The 20,784-nt window shown below is 38.6% G+C and overlaps 1 protein-coding gene across 2 annotated transcripts in view; it reads right to left on the bottom strand.

Annotated features, from left to right (window-relative positions):
- Window positions 1-18,974, bottom strand: part of LOC120723496 (collagen alpha-1(XXVIII) chain-like) — a 34,347-nt gene extending 15,373 nt beyond the window's left edge. Inside the window, exons 1-16 of one of the 2 annotated variants that reach the window (XM_040014969.1) lie at window positions 18,497-18,974; window positions 18,208-18,365; window positions 16,627-17,201; window positions 14,218-14,238; window positions 14,067-14,126; window positions 11,577-11,630; window positions 11,441-11,485; window positions 11,225-11,251; window positions 10,827-10,871; window positions 10,671-10,715; window positions 10,277-10,330; window positions 7,156-7,224; window positions 6,986-7,054; window positions 5,200-5,268; window positions 2,525-2,593; window positions 1,666-1,734 (exon numbers count right to left, since the gene is read on the bottom strand). In XM_040014969.1, the coding sequence (XP_039870903.1) occupies window positions 1,666-1,734; window positions 2,525-2,593; window positions 5,200-5,268; window positions 6,986-7,054; window positions 7,156-7,224; window positions 10,277-10,330; window positions 10,671-10,715; window positions 10,827-10,871; window positions 11,225-11,251; window positions 11,441-11,485; window positions 11,577-11,630; window positions 14,067-14,126; window positions 14,218-14,238; window positions 16,627-17,201; window positions 18,208-18,358 (1,422 nt within the window). In that variant the 5' untranslated portion in view covers window positions 18,359-18,365; window positions 18,497-18,974. Of the gene's footprint in view, window positions 1-1,665; window positions 1,735-2,524; window positions 2,594-5,199; window positions 5,269-6,985; window positions 7,055-7,155; window positions 7,225-10,276; window positions 10,331-10,670; window positions 10,716-10,826; window positions 10,872-11,224; window positions 11,252-11,440; window positions 11,486-11,576; window positions 11,631-14,066; window positions 14,127-14,217; window positions 14,239-16,626; window positions 17,202-18,207; window positions 18,366-18,496 lie in introns of those variants that run through there. The other variant, XM_040014971.1, reaches the window with a different exon arrangement.
- Window positions 18,975-20,784: the final 1,810 nt, after the last annotated feature.

Genomic DNA, 20,784 nt, shown 5'->3' on the forward strand with positions numbered 1-20,784 from the left:
AGAACCAGACCTGTTCTGATAGCAATTAGCTGATGTTTTGATGACAGTGAAAAACTCTTTGGCTAAGCTGTCAGCAGCCAACAGTTTCCACTAGCTGTTGTTATTGTGTCAGAGCATGAATTTTTATGCACTTCTGCATCATGTTGGTTAAATTATGATTGTTGATCAAAAGCTTGTATTAATAAAGCAACACCTGATCTCATGTAATCATAATTTCTGTCATTTGTTATCAAAGAATAGGGAAAAAGTAGCTCAAAGCAGATGCTTCTTTATTTATTTATTAGTAGGTCTGCAAAAAACAAATACTGATGCTAGCAGCTTGAAGGTGTTCTATTTTGGCACGGGCATGATTTAAGCTAAATGCTAATGTCAGATTGACCTGTTCTCAACGAACGTGCTACATTGAAGATCTTGGCAGAATTATTGTTTACTGTGGTCAGTATTGGGGAGTTACAGAATACATGAACAGGCGTTACATATTTAAAATACAAAATGTGAGTAACTGCATTCTGTTACAGTTACCGCTTAAATAGGTGATAATTAGAATACAGTTACTTTGGTGGAATAAATGGATTACACAGCAGTTTTTTCCTGTTTCATATGTTAGGTTATCCCCTCTCTAATTTTGGTAATTCTGCGCATTGCCGGTGTTCTGACAAAACACCCTACCTATCAAGCTCTCCTACTTGTTGTTACTGACAGTTTATTACAGTCAATTGTCAATTTGTTAACTTTTCAAGCTAACATGCGTTTTGTTTTTTGTGCAAAAATACTCCAATTTGGAGTCTCAATTGAAGTCATATTTCAAGTCTTGATTTAGTGCTTCTAAACTTCTGTAAACTGGCATACAGTGTAAACCTTGTCAATTAATTTTAGTCCTCCTGCAGTTAGTGGACACCACGCTCCATTGTTATGTCGAAGAAAGTAATATTGCACCACATACTTGTTAATTGAGTGATAACGTTGTTTATTTCTAAGAACCTTGATATTGGTCATTTTATTTACTGTATAAATCCAAGCAGGAAGCACGTTTTGATAAGTGTGATTTGGCCATCAAAGCGTCCTACCTATAGATATGTATGATGGAGGCATAAACCACGTAAGGTAGTATATTCTGATAAGGTAGCACAGATTGATTGACATGACTATAAATTTACGCTACTGTAAGATGTTTTGACAAAGTAGGACGTTTTGTCAGAACACCGGAAATCCAGACAAACACGCAATAAGAGGCTGTACTGTATGCGTCCTATTAATGTTGGTAGCATCAGTTACACATTGGACCCGGAGCCAGCACAACAGAGCCAGTAGTGCACAGGCAGGAACGCATTTCTTACTTGGAAACTCCAACGTAGTTCAGCATGTTTGCACGCTCCTTAGCACTAAAAAAGGGCTTCGCTTGGATTGAGAATCATTGATAAACTACAAACTTCTGTCATATTGCATATGGTATCTTACTTAAACAATACATTTGCCTCATTATGTTATTGATAATTGTCAGTTCATCACTATTACCTTACATTAACAAGTCAAAACATGGATGGTGACAGTAACAATTAAAAAAAACTATTAAAAAAAATCAATATAAGCCCACTGTGATTAAAACATGAAAAGATTAATGTATTAGAGCCACTGTGGGAATCATATCATGAGTCCAACACTTGCCTTCTCACCCTGTATGCCTAGTCCTGGGAGACCGACAAGCCCTGGAAGACCCGGTGGCCCAAAATCCCCCTACAAGTTCAGATAACAACATGTAAATGTTAATAGGTTGACAGTGCCTCACACTGAAATGTGATTTATTATATGTGGAAAACACCCATCTGTGTACAATTCTATAGCGCTCCATTTTAATGAATTAATAATATAGGCCACACATGATGACATCTGCTCCTTTTGCCTCACTTCCTTTTATCTGTCACATGCTATAATAACATCACAAATATATGATGGTAATGCAGAGAACCCTGCAGGCGGTGTTTGTCATTACTGCATGAAAACTTTGTGATTACCTCCAATAAACTTCACTACAAAGCCCACGGTAAAACTGTCAGCAACATCGGTGTCGAGAACACCCGTGTAAATCACAACGAAAAAGTTTTTTTTGGGGGGAAATGATTTTTCATGTAGCAGAAAGAATTACATAGCTAAAAATCAACTCAGCCTTTCTTTGTCTGTAAGTCTGTGAGCTAAAATGCTGCCAGATGGCTGTGAAGCTCTACAAACGCATCCTGAAAGACAAACCTTTACCTTTATGTCTATGTCTGACTGTACCTGACTGCAGGCTAACTTTTCCACATTCATCAGCACAAGCAGTGAAACTGCCCTCCTCCTACACTATCCATGCTTTGACCTTGATTCATCATCTGTGGACTGTGACCTCCTACATAACACTGCACTGAATGCATTCATCCGTGGCTCTGCCAACTTATGGCCTTCTTCACAACAGGACTCTGGCTTTCTCTTCATGGCTGTGTGAAGGCTTTTCAGCAGGCGCCTTAGTTAAGGCCTCTTTAAACTCCACCTTGTCTCCTTTGATTCCAGCACCCGGCTGTCCTCTGGGTCCCCGTGGCCCCTCCAAGCCTCGCTCTCCCTGCCAAGATGGACAAAAAAGTTACTGCAAATTGACTCTTGAAATATTAGTAAGATGTATGAAAATAATGCCAAAATAGGAGCAGAAAAATAAGTATAAAAGTTAGAATAATAAGATATTAGTCAAAATACAGATGTTATTTTCCAAAATAACTCACACGGTGTAAAACATTACACGACTTTGAAGCCAAACAGGAGTTTTAGTTTAACCAATGTATCATCTTTCAGCTGCTTCCTCATTCCACGAGGTTTCACCACAGCAGATGGATCCACATACTTGATTTGGCACAGTTTCTGTACCAGATGCCCTTCCTGACACAACATACAGGCCTGGGGCCCTGCACTAAGAATACACTGGTTTATAACCCCTCCCACTCACCCACCCAAGGCTGGATTTATGTCTCCTCAGTGTCAGACTGGGGATGTCTTATATGTAAAGCAAATGTGTTAACCACTACAGCATGCTTTTCATTCACAATGAAGTATTTCAACTTTTTAATCTGACTTTAAAGAGAATGATGGCTTTGTAACTGAAAAGCTGCCATTGGAGTAATGTGCATTACGAGCTGTTTCTCAGTTAGCTTCATGGCTTCTTGTGATGGTTTAGCAAAAACAAAATGCTTATTTTTATTATAAATGTTCAGTTTGATTTATGTCAGTTACTGATAGAAGAGTGTAACTTGCTCACCAGAAGTGGCCTGAAAGATCCAAACTTGCACACAGTTTCTGTTTCTTCTACGGAAAGCAGAAGTAGCCATACTATATACTATATAGGAATATTGTGGTATTTCATGTATTTCAAAACGTGCCCAGAGGAGATATAAGTATTACACAAAGAGAAAAAGCAGGAGGAGAAATTCACTGAGGGATTAGAAAGATAATACAGGATGACAGTCAGTAAAATGAAAAAAAAAATGCTGCATAATGTCCTGCACTTTATAGACTGCAGAAAAATCCGATTTCCCTTAAGGAAATATTTCTGCGTCTTCCAAGGACATCCAAGGACAACAGAAACAATGTCGCATAGAGGAGTACACTGGTTAACATGCCGCTCTTGCATGTTAGCCTCAAGAGGTAAAGATTTACTGTCGTAACTCTATGATCCCTCACAAGCTGAGGTGCTAATGATGTGGAAAAAGCTGCAGAGCTCCTGTGAATCTGGAGCCTGTCGAGGCTTGTCATGTGAAGAATGCTGCTTTGGAACAAGAACGCCATTAAAAAAAGTGGGGAAAAAGCACCCTTGAGGCCAATCTTCAGCAGTGGGGGATCCACCTTCTCCTGTGTGTGTGTGTGTGTGTGTCGGGGGGGGCATGGCTGATACCATCACCAAGGCAAGTCGCCAAGTGATAAATCAAATAGTAGTCTGAAGCAGTCTAAAGTTGAAAATTTCACCTGAATTCCACTTCCTGTGATACAAAACTGCTCTGTTAGTCTTATAACAAAGCCACAGAGTTTTTACAGTAACTATGTTTAATTTAGCTGTGTGCATTTATCAAAACAACAGAGCTGCATGACAAATGCACAGATCTGACACCTGTAATTTGAAAGAAACCACAAACATTTTACAAAGGAACGCTTCCAACAGTAATAATACATTTTTGCAATTACACCGATGTTGAGCTATGTTGTTTTTAATTGCTTGGGGAATCAATACAACTTTTGTGGGAGATATTTAAAATGATCTAAGGGCTGAGTCTGATAAATATTTTAATATTTTTCAACATTAAAAAGAATGAAATAACTCTGCTGGATGTTTCAAATTGTCTTAAATTTTCCACTTTCATTTCAAAAATGTCTCTGTCTGCATGAAAACACAAAAAAACACGTCACTCAAAATCATGCCAAAAGAACAGGTGGAGGCATAAATCTAAACATACAGAAATGTTGGCCAATCAGAAGCCCATAAACAAAAACACGCTGTGCAATCTGAAAAAGGACGGGAAAACTAAGAATAACAACAGGAAACATTAAAGCATCACAAAAACATGCTGTGTATGTCTTCTGCACAGTATAAGGAGTACATTTCTCACACTCAAATACTGAATGAAAAATTTTTTTGGCCCAAAAATGTCAAAGATATCTCTCATGTGGAAATTGCTTTGGAAAATGAAAACAACATGAGAGAAAGTATATATCCACATGTGCTTAAAAGACACTGAGTGTGCATATATGAATGTGTGTGCCTGATGGCCTTGAGAAAACACAGACATACGAAAAGACTCTTTATTTCCTCTCTCAGTGAGTCACTGACATGATGCCCTGGCTTTTTTCTTGAACCATCTCTGAAGCTTTATGTGGAGATGTTCTCATGTCCTGTGCTGGATACGATCAACGGACTAGATCACAGCTTGAGGTAATGAGAGCCATACCACACTGTTAATTTATGGAACTTTTGTGTTGAGTTATCATGTCTTGTAATCCTACACATCATCAATTTCCTGTCATTACATTCTGGAATCTGGAGCCCAGATGGATCTTTGTGTAGGTCAGTTTGTAGATATGAAAGGTATGAATGCCTTAAACAGGGTCAAAGGGGTTAAAAGAGTTTCCCTGGCTGTTTTTTTACACGAAAAAGGTCAGACTTAAAAAGCATGAACGCTAACTCACCTTTGGTCCAGGCAGACCTTCTCCTATCAGCCCTCTCTCTCCTTGGACTCCCTGTGGTCCTTGAGGTCCCTGAGTAAAACAAAGGAAACTGAAAAGATGTCTCACATGCAAACTAAGTTGTCTCTGAAGATAAAATGTAATGTCCCAGCTTGGATGTCAACATTTCGTTCTGTTGCTTCTTTACTTGTCTCTTGTCTAAGGTGTGGTAACCCCCGCCAAATGTTTCCATCTGGCCAAGGTATTAGCAATAGATCCTTAAACAGTGAGGGGGATTCACAGAGGGGAAGGTTTTCCTTCAGGGACTTTTGCCAGAAAGCTTTTTTAAAAGTCAGGTGTAGTAGTTTATAGAGCAGCAAGGTTCACATATATATTAGGTTTTATTGGATGTCTGAGAGACAAGAGACAGGAGACTGAGGTTGGTGTTCCATGTGTTTCCAAATGTCAAAATTCTGATTTTTACTGTTATTCTTTCATATTTTCATTTTTTAAATTACTTTTAAGTTGTACTTTGATTTTAGCCATCATTTACCTGCAACAGAAGTTTAAAACTTGAATTAGATATTATGTGTAGCTAGCCCTCCTGAGTATTTGTTACATTTAATAAAAACTGTTGATGGGAAAAAAAAAAAAAAAGCCCATATATATATGGGCTTTTATATATATCTATATCTATATCTATCTATATATATATATATATATATATATATATATATATATATATATATATATATATATATATATATATATATACATACATATTGAAAGCCCTGAAATATAAGACTTTTAAAACCAGCTCACAATGTTAGCCTTAGTTTTCTATAGAGAGAAATTCTCCAAGCAGTTGTTGTTTTTTTTAGGTATCATAAAAACACAAAGCTAGGGCCGCAAAATTAATAACATTTGAATCTCAATCACGATTTTGGGTTCCCGTAATTAAATTAACATGACAGATTGATATTACCAGATCAAGTATTCCTCATATCAGCGCCTGACCACATGCCCGCATTCTGTATGGCTGAAGACATTTGTCCACAAACACAGTAAGTAACAAAATCTATAAGAAAATGGTCAACGTATTGCACAAAAGATACATTATTCCCTCAGCAATTATTGTTCTAAAGTTGCAATGCTTATGCAGGGTGCAAAACATTGCAAGGGAAAAAGAGAGGCATATCCCAGCTGTCAAGCACTTTGCTTTGAGTTTTAATCACACTGATCTCAATGGTACAATTAATGTAAGTTAGATTGTCTCTCCAGGTAAAATATGTCTCTGCATGGCTGTCCATATTTTCTTCTGTCGCTTCTTTACATGTCAAACGATTCTATCATTCACATTTATACAGAAATAGATCACTTTTTAAACTATTTAATACACTGCTGAAGCAAAACTGTATGTGTCTAAGAGGTATTTTTCTTCCTAAACATGCTCATAATGGTCTTTATTTAATGTCCACTGGACAAATCTTCACACCTTTCAAGGTTTACTCTTGTTTCTGCCTCCTTTGCCTTGTCCAAAAACAGCGCTCTTCCAGTTTAGCAAGCTAGTTGCCATAGTTACTCAGGTTGTTTCACCATTCACTATTTCAGCTGCTTGGAAGAAGGTACCACGAGCAAAAAATGCTATCTTCTCGCATTTTATTTATTTATTTATGTATGTATCCAGAAGTTTAAGTACCTCCTAGACATCATTACTCCATACCCATTACATTGTACATTTGGCATTTTGACATTACATTGCCATCATCTACAATGCTAATGTGAAGTGTGAGTTGCTAGTTTATCTCACCGGTGGTCCAGGCTCACCAATTCCTAGAGGACCTGGAGGCCCTGGTTGCCCCTGGAAACCAATATCACCCTGCAAGAAAGTGAGAGGAGTGCTCATACAGGGTGAGAGTCAGGTGGATTATTATGCCTTTGTAACTTAATTTTCCAAAAGAATAGGGTAGCAGACTTTACCTTGGGTCCCGGAAGGCCAATCCCTTGTTCCCCTTGGATTCCAGGTGGCCCAGGAAGTCCCCTTTCCCCCTATAAAAAGACAAGCAGCGACAGACTTGTGGATACAAAGGCGCATAAACAGTTGCACGTACAGTTGTAAACAACAGCAAAAACTAGCAAAAAAAAATCCGAAATGACTGACTTTTTTTCCCACACCCACATAAACATACATGATCTGCTTCCTCTCCTTCTCAGCTGTTTTTAAAGGGGATTTAGTACTATGGGGTTCCTTCATTCCTTTAGCTTTATTGTTAAAGAATGCAATTAGTCACGCAGAGGTCATAAATCACAGCTTTGCTGTGCAACAGGAGGGCGAGCAAAAGGCGTGAAGAGGCTGTAGAAATGTTAGCAGGCGCATACCAGTAGATTTTTTTTCTTCTGTTGCCCTTTCAAGCAAGTTGGGACAATGTTTAATGCCAGACATTAGTCTGCCATTCAGGTGATATAGGATGACAGCCAGATTATCAACATGAACATTCTTCCAAAATAATTAAGGAGGGAACACTTGGTGGGGGAGTGTGTGCTTATGGCAGAATTGGCAGGTATAACACGGGACTGGGGGCTTAAAAAGTGGAAACAGACAAATAAGCTGACAAGGTAATAACAGATGAGCTACTTCAGAGGGCTTTCCAATGTTCCAGCAGGGACGGATCATAACTCACAATAAAAGCGTTCAAATGTATAGTCATTGAATCAGTGTTATCAGTTAGTAGAGCTACTTGACATTTGTGATGTTATTTATGCCGGCGCTGGATGAAGTTAATCAAATTGCATTTTAAATGTCAATGTTGTGCGTGTGATATTTTGCATCTGACGATCAAACACTTTATTTATGTCACATTCTTCCATAGGCAGCAAAGCGTTTCACGTTTCACCACTACTACTCCACAGGTACCAGAATTATTGGAGGCTCCTTTGATACGGCTATGTAAGACTTAACCCAAAGCAGACTTCAAAGGACTTTATGTGTCCAGCTTAAAAAAAAGTGTATCCTTTAGATATACATCTGGTTTTTAAGATTTTGGGTCACCTTTGATGAATGATTTTGGGCTGGAGAAGGGGAAAGGCCAGTCTCTGGTTCAGAGAGAATTCCATCACATATAAAGGAATGTCTGATTTATGTCTCCTTTAGTTCACTTTTGTACTCTCGGAACAAGTTCTAAAGACATGTAGTGCAGCCTTGTTGAAAATCAAATGAACTTATAGCCCTTCCACAGGGGCCACAGTGGAAGGTGGAGTGAAAAGGCTGCCACAATCAGATGCATCTATCTTAAATCGAAAAAATGCTTTATTCTCTACACAACAATCAAACAAAAGTAAGGACTGGCTTGATTGCTCAAAAATAAAGTTCCTCTAAAGCCAAAAACTATTTTGGCTTCAACTGTACTACTGCTTTAATTAAGTATTTGGATACAGGCTTAAAATGACATTGTAGGTGTATCTATGGTTGCTTTAATTGACAGGTACACCTGCATGGGTATAGGTTTACCTACACAGGTGACTTAAGCTTCAACTCAACCAGTGATGCTGGTGCTTTTTGGAGAATTTTTACTCTCATCAGTGTTTTCATTGGGACATCTAACGATTTTATTTCATTTCTTTTTCTTAAGTAATTTCCCCATTTTTTTAACATAACTTTTAATTTCCCTGTGCCATGTTTTTCAAACATTTGTTTTCTGCTCTTACTTATAAACTGTTTTTCTTTTAGTCAATTTTCTGTTTTCACATTAATTATTACCTTCTGGCTAAACCTGTCAGTTAGTGGTTAACTTATTGCACACCTGGAAGAGTAAGAAAATCAACACATTTTTTGTGTGTAACAAGAAAATATATATATATTTTTAAAGAAAAGCAATAAATAAAACACATTAACCCTTTATTTCACATGAATTGTGTGACTTTAAATCCAGGCACCTTAAAATGACTTAAATCTATTGTATCCATTTGGAGATGTATTAACCAAAGTGGGGTTGCATCAACACTAACCAGATACTTACTCTGAATAGCCAATCACCTGAAAAACAAGTTAATACATTGACTGTAGGCTGGACTATCAGAATATCCTAACAATTCATTGAAAAGCCCTCAGTTGAACCTAAATGCTGCAGTAAGAGTACTTACAGGGACTAGAAAGAGAGAGCCTATTTCTCCCATATTGGTTTCCCTTCATTGGCTCCCCGTTAAGTCTAGCATCTCTCTTCTGTGGGCCAAACTCCCACGAGACAGCCTGTTTACCTTTAGAATAAGGCTTAAAAATTTTCCTTTGTAATCAAGTTTAGTTAGGGCTGGATAAGGTGAGGTAAATGGTAAATGGACTGATTCTTACATAGCGCTTCTCTACTCTTTCTGAGAACTCAAAGCATTTTATACAACTTACCCACCCATTCAAACTTCTTCATTCAAGTACTCTCATCTACGCTTTTGATAAAGCTTATAGTCAGGGCTGGATCAGATCACACTGAATCCTCCTTTAGTTATGGTGCAATAGTCCTAGACTGCTGGAGGCTTTCTCTGATGCAATGATTGTTTCCCCTTTACTCACCTCTTTTAACCCTCTATATGTTGATACACCACTTTGCATTTAATAATTAGTTATTATTAAAGTCTGGCTCTCTTCAACAATATGTCTTTTGTCCTGCCCCCTTCTCCCCACTCCCAGCTGGACACGGCAGATGGCTCCCCTTCCCTGAGCCTGGCTCTGCCGGAGGTTTCTTCCTGTTAAAAGGGAGTTTTTCCTTCCCACTTTTGCCAAATGATTGCTCATAGGGGTAGTTTTCTCAGTATTATTGTAGGGTCTTTACTTTACAATATAAAGCACTTTGCATAAATGTTGTTGAGATTTGGTGAAATATAAATAAAATAAAATAAAATTGTTTAAAACTGATGATGTTGGCAAAAAATTGCAAATAATATTGCAAACAGGTAGTGGGTAAAAAAGATGAAAAGAAAGTAAAAGCAAACAAATCTCTACCCATTATGTGAACCGAGGCTACACTACACTACATACTATCAGTATTTTAGATGGAAGCTTCAAACATGTCAACCACTGCAATTGGCTTCATTGAGACAGAGGAGTACTTACTTTTTTGCCCATCACACCTTCAGGTCCAGTATCACCAGGTGGGCCGGATAAGCCCTAAAAGTTAAATGAGTGTGTGAGTGACACACTTATATATAAGTAAGTAGTAGACAGAAGTAGTACATTAAGTTAATGTAAATTAATTATGGATAACATAGACCAACATCTTTGAAATAAAAATACTGTCCTGATGTCCTACTGACCTGAACAACAACATGCTAAGGCTGTATGGATAGGCTACACCTGTTGATGTGTACCTGCCCACTAACAGTCACTATTTAAAAAATATCATACAATTTAATGATACAAATTTGTCCTCTTTTTTATCATTCTTAAGTGCATTGTGGGATGTTTTGACAGTTGATTTGATACCAAGAGAAATAAAATTTAAATTTACTTGAAGTCCACGATTTCCTCTTGGTCCAACTGGTCCTTCAGGACCCTGTAATAAATGACATTTGTTAAGCTTCATATTCACAAGCAGTGCTTTAGCAACTTTGTAATATTTGAACACATATTAGATTTGTTTCACAACATTCAAATTGCAACATACTCTGTCTCCCTTAATTCCAGGTGTGCCACACTCCCCCCTCTCTCCCTGTGATAGAATAAAAAGTGTTAGGTGAGTTCTTTAGTATAGCATCATTATGCATAATTTAGGACTTTTATCCCATGGTTTTTCTGTGACACATTTATGACACAGAGTGTAATTCCCAAAGATAACTTTATTATTGTACAATGGGAAATATGTAAACACAAGATTGACATCAAAGATAGTTGGACAAAGTTGTACAACTGAAACAAAACTGAACTGCATCACATTTCCAGTATTACTGTATTATATCATGTACGGAGTATATAATTCTGTAGTTTCCCACAAGCATGGGGAAGTTTGCATAACCATGAAGACAGAGAGAGAGACATAAAGAGAGACTAGAATCTATACATTACCTTCTCCCCTTTGTATCCTGGTTTCCCCTGTGTGTACAAAACATCACGTCAGGAGGAGAAAGACAAAGAGAAAAGCGCTGCCATACAGTTAACAAAAAAATACTTCATACTTCTCATTCTACAACAATGATTTATGGAAGAGCGATGTTAAGGCTTTCACACTGAATATGTCAGTCTTGACTTAGCCTTGACCTTACCAACTTGATTTAAGCTCACCTCTGCTCCAATTCGACCTGGAAGTCCACCGAGCCCACTCTCACCCTGTGAAAAAGGGAATTTTAGTTTAAAAAGGAAAGGCAGGCCACGTTGTTTGCATGTGCTTTAACTGTGTAAAATAAATACAAGTCTGCACCTTTTGTCCTTTTGGGCCAGGGCTTCCATCCTCTCCAGGACGACCCTTCTTGCCCTGTAGAGAAAAACATTGTAGCAAGGTTAAAGATACATAATCATAGACAGAGTAACATTTCTGTTTGTTAATACTTTGTCTAAAATAAATATGTAAAATCTTATTTAATTAACTTTATTCCCAGTACAGATAGTGAATAACTGTATTTTACTGTAACTACCTAGCAATACACCTTTAAGTCTGGCCCATGCCATCTCTTGCAGGAGACCCTTCAGCATGTTGAACAGCTGTCAGTGGAAGCGAAGGCCAATAAAATAGCCTTTCTTCTTCCTATTGCTGTTCTGCAATGCACAGTATAACAGCTCTTTTTGTTTAACAGAAACATGTTTCCAGTTCATCACAGCCGCTGAGTCTGGGAGCAGATGAGACAAAAGAGATGTGGTCTGCATGCGAGTGTAAGTCCGTAGCCGAACAACCGTCTGGTTGTTTTTGCTGTTTTTGTGTTGTGAACTATGCATGTTCTTACATTGTAAGTATACGCCTTCTTGTGTGTTTCTGTCTTCATACAGTGTTTCCGTCAGTGTGTGCAGATAGACACAGCTTTGGTTTTGGAGCATTAGGTTTGAGAGGGTAATTACGCTGTTCTCATCCTGTGAAAATACATCAAAGCAAAACTGCAGTGTCTAATTGAAGCTGACCTTCTCGCCGCAATAAAAGATATCCTCTTGTCACGACATGGCTTTGGCAGGCAAAGGAGGTCTTTCATTGTAACATTGTATCTGCTGAGATGTGTCCTCACACAATCCGAAGTTCACGGGTTGCTTTAACAGACGTGATTCTGCAGATTTCTCATGTACATTTAGATCATTTCTGAAAAAAATCGCTAGAGGAATGTACTCTAACTGCTTCAGGGTTGTTTAAAACCATAAGATTTACTAAACTCCCTCCAAAAATGTGCAAGTAGTCTTTTGGCATAGACATTGAGTTGTTATCTGTGCTGTGCTTGTTATCAAGCAAGCCAGTTTTGGCGTCACTGTCTTTTCAGCACAGTAGAAAAGTATGGATTATGACAGTAAAATAAATGATAACAACTGAAAATTGATAAATGAATTATTAAATATAATTTCATAACTTTATACTACAGAAATACATCTTACATAGTGGCGTTTTTTAAATGTCATTCTAATTTATAATTTTTTGATCTGGAAAAGCAGAAAATACAATTTTCTAATGACTAAAGCTAAAAATGTAACTGAAGAAAGGCTGTTTAGCAGTGTACTCGAGCTGTTTAACTTCTTCTAAATTGTATTTCTCTGAGGAAGATATTTAGAATTCAAATGCTGCAGTTATTTGCTTCTGTAAAACAGAGCTCTATAGTGAGTGACAACCCCAACCCTGGTATGTTTGGAGGCTTTTGGTGAGTGAGGCTCAAAACTTAGAACACTGTACCAACTGTCTAGTAGCCTCTAGCCTCTGGGGCTTTTCTGTTGCCAGCGATACTGGTACATTACAAAAAGTAAATAATGAAGAGGACCAACTCCAAATTCTTTAACTTAATCTAAAATCATCAGGTAAACAGTTGAAACGTGGACATATTTGGGTGTTCCAACATGATAATGATCCCAAACCCACATCAAAACTGGTTTTTGAATAGATAACACAAGCAAGATTAAGCAAACTATTAACTTTTTGGAGTGGGCATCCCAAAGCTCTGACCTCAGCCTTATTGAAACTATGATTAAAAACAGGGTCTCTATCAGGAAACCAACCAATTTAAATGACCTATGAAAACAAGTTTGGTCAAATATCCATCAGAATGATACAGGAAGCATCTGGTTCAGAGTTGACTTACTAAAGGACATCCAGCCAAATATATATATATATATATATATGAGCCAGTATATGTAATTTTGGTAGCTCAGTCAATTTTTTAACTGTACTGGCAACAACTTTAAAATTAAACATGCTAACTGAGGTCTGTAAAGTCTGAAAAGTAGCTCTTGGGCTTTTTTTTTTTAGTAATTTCTTTGAGCACTGCAATATTTGACATTTGGGTGAAGTTTGGGAATTTGTGAATATTTTCTGCTCTCAATAATCTTGCTCACTGTACAATGATGGACTACAAGTTATTTGAAAATGGCCATATAACTCTTTCCAGATTGATGCAGAACAATGATTGATTTTTTTAAGGTTACTGATGATGAGTCTCCTGCTTTGTGTTAACAAATATCTGAATGCTACAGACTAGTGAACATTCAAGATCCTTGTTTTTATAGAGGTCACACCTCTCACACCTGGTTTTGAGCAACTCTGTAAAATTAAATTAAATATTTATCTTTTATTTATATGTAAAATGCAGTTATTTTCCTTGTGTTGTTACATATGAAAAAAGGCAATGTTACCCAATTTTATTTATCTAATTACATATTATATACTTTATTTAGTAATTATTGATTATTGGACACTTTTCTGCTCCATAGATGTTGGCATACTCACAGCAGGTCCACTGGGTCCCCTCTCACCCTTCTCACATGCACATTTGCTCTGCAGGGGGCACTTCAAAAAACAAGAGAAGAAGAGTGAGATGGACCATACAGGGGCATATATAACAAAATATGTCTGGAAAAACATGAGGCTCAAGACTTACCCCTTCATCAGCCACAGCTGTCTGTGATGGAAGAAACAGAACAATATCAAGATGTTGTAACCTTCTTCTTCTTTTTTTTTTTTTTTTTTACATATATACAATTCAACAGAGTAGCTCAAAATTGAAGGTAAGACAATATTCTTCTGGCTTCAAAAGACACATCTAAAGACACGTCTGTTATTAGAGGACCTGAGTGTTGCTGTTCAATGAGAACTAAAGATAAAAGACAAGTTCTCAGCTGGGACAGGACTACATGATTATGACATACAGATGCTGACTGTACAAGGCAATGAGATGAAAGTCGTGAGTGTAGATGCTGCTGGGCTGTTGCATGCCATGAGAATTCAGTCTGTCAGATCCAGTGTTCTGGGAACCTCGGTGCAGGTTTTCCATCAAGATTTTCCTTTGTCATGTGTACCACCTGTGTCCACAGTAAAGCTTAAGTTTGAAGCCTGAGTGGCATTTGAGGGGCTTGTTGAATGATGAAGCATGCTTGCATGGGTTTGCTGCGTTGCTGTATTTACCGCACCCAATTTTCCCACAAAGAGTTATAATGTGAAGCACATGTTGCTGCCAGTAGCCTGGAAGCATGTCTGGAGAATGTTTCAGAGCAACACATGCTGCAATTGTCTTGGCAGAAATACTTATAAAAGTTAACTTACCTAACTTAAGTCAACATAAAATGTTTCTTAGTTTCATCACGTTTCTCTACAGAGTTTTATTGCTAATGACAGCAGATCTATTACCATGGCAGCCGGTAGGAGGTGTACATAGGGGATGCAATAAGGCAAGAAATCAAAGCAGTGGGTGGTAACAATGGCAGCAGCAGTGGAAGTGCTTATTCAGTGCCTTGAGATACTAAAGACATTTGATTTGGAAAGCATCTGTCTGCATAATGGCTTTTTGAAGATTTTATCTGTCATAATTCTTTTCCCCTCTGGAAACAGGCAAATATCAAACATACATGCAATTTCACAAGCAGTGTAAGAGCCGTAGGTATATGGTTTCTAGCCAGTTCAGAATGATAACGTGTAAGTCTGAACATGCATGAGCGTAGGCTTTTCTTCCAAGGTGCTTAAATGAAATTGTATTTAGAAAACTATAATTGGGCAATTTATATTTTTGTGCCATGAAAAATTAATTGCACCCTGCATGATTTCTTAGCGTTAGTGCGTATTTGTCAAACCCCCAAAAAGCAAAAAATGAAATTTTGCATCCGGTTAAACACATTTGAGTATGAGAAAAAGCAACATGAATAAATACAAAATGTAGTTCTTTAATGATTATTTAAGGGGGGAGGGGGGCTCCAAAGCTTAGTTCATTTTCACTAGGCATGCCTAGGCTTGATTAATGCCATACTCGATAAATCCTGAAATCACTTAAAAAGAACCTGTTTGACAAACCTGTTTGCTAAATGATCTCAGAAACTAACACATCATGACTCTTTCTTTAAAAGAAAAAACAACAAAAAAAAAAAACTGTTGAAAAACAATGTCAAGAACAGAGTCTGGAAAAACTTTGGACTCTACTGACCCACATGAAGAGCCATTATTCACAAATGGAGAAAACTAGAAACAGTGGTCCAAAAGTGCTTCAATAACTAATACAACAGGTCACAAAAGAACCCAGAACAACATCTAAATGTCTGTAAAGGTTCTCAGTCATCAAGGTCATCGAAGTCTAAGGAGGGTCATGGACCCCCTATTGATCCTCTACCTTATCACACTAGCCAAGGTGTGAAAATGGTGTGGGTCACAATCCAAGCCAGGGTTTCGGGTGAACCCACTGACCCACACCCGTTTTCACACCTTGGCTCGTTTGATTAGGTAGACGATCAGTAGGGGGTGCATGACCCTCTTGGGGGACACTCCCATAGGGCTTAAAATCTGGGACTCTCCACCAATTGCTCTACGAACTCAAGAAGCTTCTCGGATGAGAGGTGAAACGTCTTCAAGAAACTTAAACAAGTCCAGACACTTTTCTTTCCAAGCTCCTTAAACAACAACATCTAAAGAAATGCAATCTTCACTTTCCTCAGTTAAGGTCAGGGTTCAACAGGAAGAATAAGCCTGGACAAAAATGGCATCCGTGGGAAAAGTCCAAGCCAGAAAAACACATAAAGGCTTGTCTCATAGGAAGGCTTGGGCAGCATTACAGCTTAATAACTTAAATCATTATTTTGTGTTTACTCTGGTTATCTTTTTTAATATTAAAATGTGTTTGATTATCTGAAACATGTAAGTGTGACAAATGCCAAAGACTAAAAAATCAAGAAAGGGGGCAATTTTTTTTTTTTTTTTATTGCAGTGTACCATAAAAAGCTAATATGCCAGTCTGGAATCTACTATGTTTGCTATAGTGTAGCATACAATCCAAAACAAGCAAAAACTAAATGTTGTTTTTACTCACAATTTCTTTAATAACTTTTTCCGCAACGTTTCTGTCCTGCAGGTTGTGAAGGTAGCGGGAAGCTGGAGAGTTAGCAATTAGCTGCAGCTGTGCTTTATTAGCCAGCTCGTTGGCTTCAGGCGTGATTCCTATGGCAAAGAAACGGACACCCTGGTTCTTGGCATCAGCCACAGCTGAAAATATGTCTGGGTTCCTTGGGTGAGAGATGCCATCAAAGAGCAGAATGGCCACCTTTACGCTGCTGGTATCTGACTCTTCTGAGTAGATGCGGGTCAAGTTAGTGATGGCATAGGTGGTGTAGGTGCCGTGGCCAATGTACACAATTGGAGAAATTCGGGCCATAAAGTCTTCTGTGCCTCGCCACTGTTTGAAAGTCTGCTCTATGATGACGTGACTGCTGTACTGAAGGAGGGCTGCACGGGAACTCAACCCCCGTCCAGTCTGCAGCCGCAGGCCCTGCAGCCGGTCCATCAAGTCTAAGGCAAAGCGCTTTTCCTGGGCATGGTTGTCCTTGGCGCTCTCTGAGCTATCGATAAGAAAAGCTATCTCCAAACTGCAGTCCTCATCAACAAGCGCTGCAAAGAGAGGAGTTAGGCTTTATGAAACATGCAATAGCAAAAATATCAGCTGCCTTAAACTGAAATCTCTCAGCTTTTAAATATTAATGAAGCTATTAGTGAAGAGGCAGGAGAAAACAAGACAAGAGAGCAGAGACGACACGTAGCAAAGGGCCTCAGGTCAGAATCGAATCGCATTATATTATGTTTAACATATTACATTATGTTATATATATATAACCAATGAGTGACATCAACTAATGTTTAACATTTAAAATGCAGAGCGTAAAGGACCAAGTAAGTATTTAGCAAACGAAGCACATGTTGCATTTCACTGTTACAGGACAGCTGTTAAGCTTCACAGCAAACCTCTGGATACAATGAATTTTCCTGTATTTGTTGGCTGGAAATTTTCATTTTAATGATTTCATACCCAGCCAAATGCAAAGACCCCAGTGATCACAGTCAAACAAATTTCATTACTAGGGGTGACATTTTTATCAGACTGTCCTCTAGAGGGGGGAAAGGTGATTTATTAGGTTTATTGACTGTTATAGGCTGATCGCTTTTCCAGAAAAGTGGGATGACTTTGTGAATGTGACATGTCATTTTAAAAAGAAAATAAAAGTAACTCAACTTGCTGCACCAACCTTGGTGGAAGGAGGTCACAGATCTAATACAGGCTGAGGATAAATCACATTAATCGTCACGGGAATATGTCACAGAGAGAATGTGCCTGGGGAAACAGGACTCTGAGCGAATAAAACGTTTGGGTAACAGAGCACTGAATGGTCACGAGGGAGATGGATGATTCTGAGAAGCCTCAGAGATACGATCAATCCAAGTGGATTGCATCCTGCAGCGATGTCCTTGTTGAATATCATGTTCTACTTTTTACACCTGTAGCTGTACTGTTTCCTTACCTGAACAAATTCCACACCACTTCCTCCAAATTAGAGTATTAGTGGAAAAGAAAAAAAGTAGACTCTGGTTTTCTTAGAAATTCTTGAAACAAAAAACTTACATTTGCCATTTGGAGGTATGAAGTTTGAAGAATATACTTTGTTCTTCTTCTTAGGGGTTACTGCTGGTTCTTCATCGCCTTCTTCATAGTCCTGTGCCAACAGACCCTGAAGTCCCCACAGCAGCAGGAGCCAATGCATGGAGGGGACCATGACTTCTCTAACAGGGTTAAAGGAAAAACGATTAAAAAAGAGATGCATTTGAATACTGCGCACAAAACCCTGTACACACTCACAGAACAAGCTTTAACAAGCATAAATGTTTAAGACTCAGCCATCAAGCATGCATACCTTGCAGTGTTGCTGACTCCTTAAGAACTTGTGCCCTGTACTCCGTAGCTCTCCTGGCAGTGAAATTCAGGAAAAAGTTTAAAATAGGACAAATAAGAATTTCTTCAGTCAGAGTAAGTTTGATTCCATGTCCTGTGCGTCATGTTTATTGGCCTGTTGCAGAAGTTGTTGCAGAGTCTCCAGATGCAGCAGGCAGCATATAGTCACACCAGAAGCTGAAGCAGCAGTGAAAAGCCCCAAACCTTTATTCTGGCTCTCATGGGACTCCCATAAATTCAAGCCATCCCCAAGCTTGCATTAAATGAAGAGATGTCCGGCCCTTTTTCTGATGATCGCTCCCTTTGGGTGAGAGTGTGGGTGGGGTAGAGAGGCAGTTACAGACATTCTAGAAAGACATGATCGAGCAACCAGTAACCTTTCCCTCTAAGCTCATTTTTTTGTAATTGCTGGTTGGGTTCCAAGTGAGTATTTATCTGTGTTTTCAGTGTGTTTTGTGGCAGTAGGGCAATTTAGGACATAAAGATAACGATATTATAATATGTCTGGTGAGAAAATGGGCAATCTATCTAGTTTTTCAATATACAAGATGCCTCACTCATCCAAGCACTTTTTATACACCTAAGTGCTTTTTTGTGTTATCCTTGCCCAAGGATACTTGGTCATCCAGATTCGAGTACCCAGAGCTTAAACCACCACCCTTCTGATTGGTAGTTGACCTGCTCTACCTCCTGAGCTGTAGCCTCTCCACTGGTGTTACTCTATTATCTAACTGTCAATATGACTGGACCATTGAAGGTAAAGCCCTTTTTTCAGGTTAGCTATTTCAGGTAACTATTTTGCCTCTTGGAACCACTGTGAACTCATTGCAGTTTATAGATGGATGACAGAAGCTCATCTAAAAATGTCCCATTGACCCCCTGCTGTACATGTTATTAGCCTTCCATCTAAGCCAGTAGTATTTATTTTAATATTATTTTAATATTTATTCATATTTGTGTTTACCTGATAATTGTAAGTCCAGCCTTTTAGCTCAGATTTTGGACCCCACCATTAACAGAGGTAAACATTTAGCTCATTGTTTTTCCTGTCTGAATATACCGCTAATGTATATTGGATTTTTAGAATCTATTTGTGGCTAAAAGGAATAGTAAGAGTAAAAGAAAATAAAGCTTGAAGTCTCCATCAAGCCAAGGGAACAATCACTCCATGGTCATTTTCTGTAGGTTAACCAGTGCAAGCAGCCCCGTTCAAATGACCAAAGTCATTTGATGCAGTGTTATTGCAATCAGTATAGCTGTTTTTAAATTAGTGTGTTCTCATGGGCTCAACTTCACAATAATCCAAAAAACTGGAAAATTCCGGAAGGGAATTGTCTCTCTTATACGGAGCCCCACAAGGGACATGGGAGAAAAAAAAGTTAAGATGGACTTTTGCGAGATCTCGCAAAACAAACTCGGGATCTCGCAAAACAAACTCGGGATCTCGCAAAACAAACTCGGGATCTCGCAAAACTTTTGCAAGATCTTGCAAAACAAACTCGGGAGTTGAAAAGCTGAATTCCAACAATGGCGGCAGCTACTTAGTTGTAATATTACTCTTTCTGGGTCACAAAATACACTTTTAAGATATTTTCAGGCGTGAATATAGTTGTGTAAATGTCAGATACCTGTTCGGTTTACAAGACATCACATATTTGCAAAAGTGCTCCGACGTTTTCGGAGATCTGACATCCACTAGCTCGAAGCTAACGGGAAGTCGAGACCTACTACAGCCGGGAGGAACACCGCCTTCCCGGCACATCGTGCCTCGACCTCCCGGTCGGCTTCGAGCTGGCGGCCTCCGAAGAATGCGGCTAAAACTTTTGCAAGATCCCGAGTTTGTTTTGCGAGATCTCGCAAAAGTTTTGCGAGATCCCGAGTTTGTTTTGTGAGATCTTGCAAAAGTTTTGCGAGATCCCGAGTTTGTTTTGCGAGATCTTGCAAAAGTTTTGCGAGATCCCGAGTTTGTTTTGCGAGATCTCGCAAAACTTTTGCGAGATCTCGCAAAAGTCCATCTTAATTTTTTTTTCTCCCATGTCCCCTGCGGGGCTCCGTACTCTTAAGGTAACACACCGTGCAAAAGAAGTTAGGAGAATCCACCTATGAAAACACCCAGAGCAGTTATCTGTTTTTCCTTTGACTTGATTTCCTGACATTTACAATACTCCGAACTAAGTAAACTAATAAGAATATTTACAGACCAATTTAGTGTCTACAGGTAAATACTAGTGTAATATATTTCTGAGAGTA

The sequence above is a fragment of the Simochromis diagramma genome, unplaced genomic scaffold (assembly GCF_900408965.1).
Source record: "Simochromis diagramma unplaced genomic scaffold, fSimDia1.1 OVJJ01000680.1, whole genome shotgun sequence".
NCBI lineage: Eukaryota > Metazoa > Chordata > Actinopteri > Cichliformes > Cichlidae > Simochromis > Simochromis diagramma.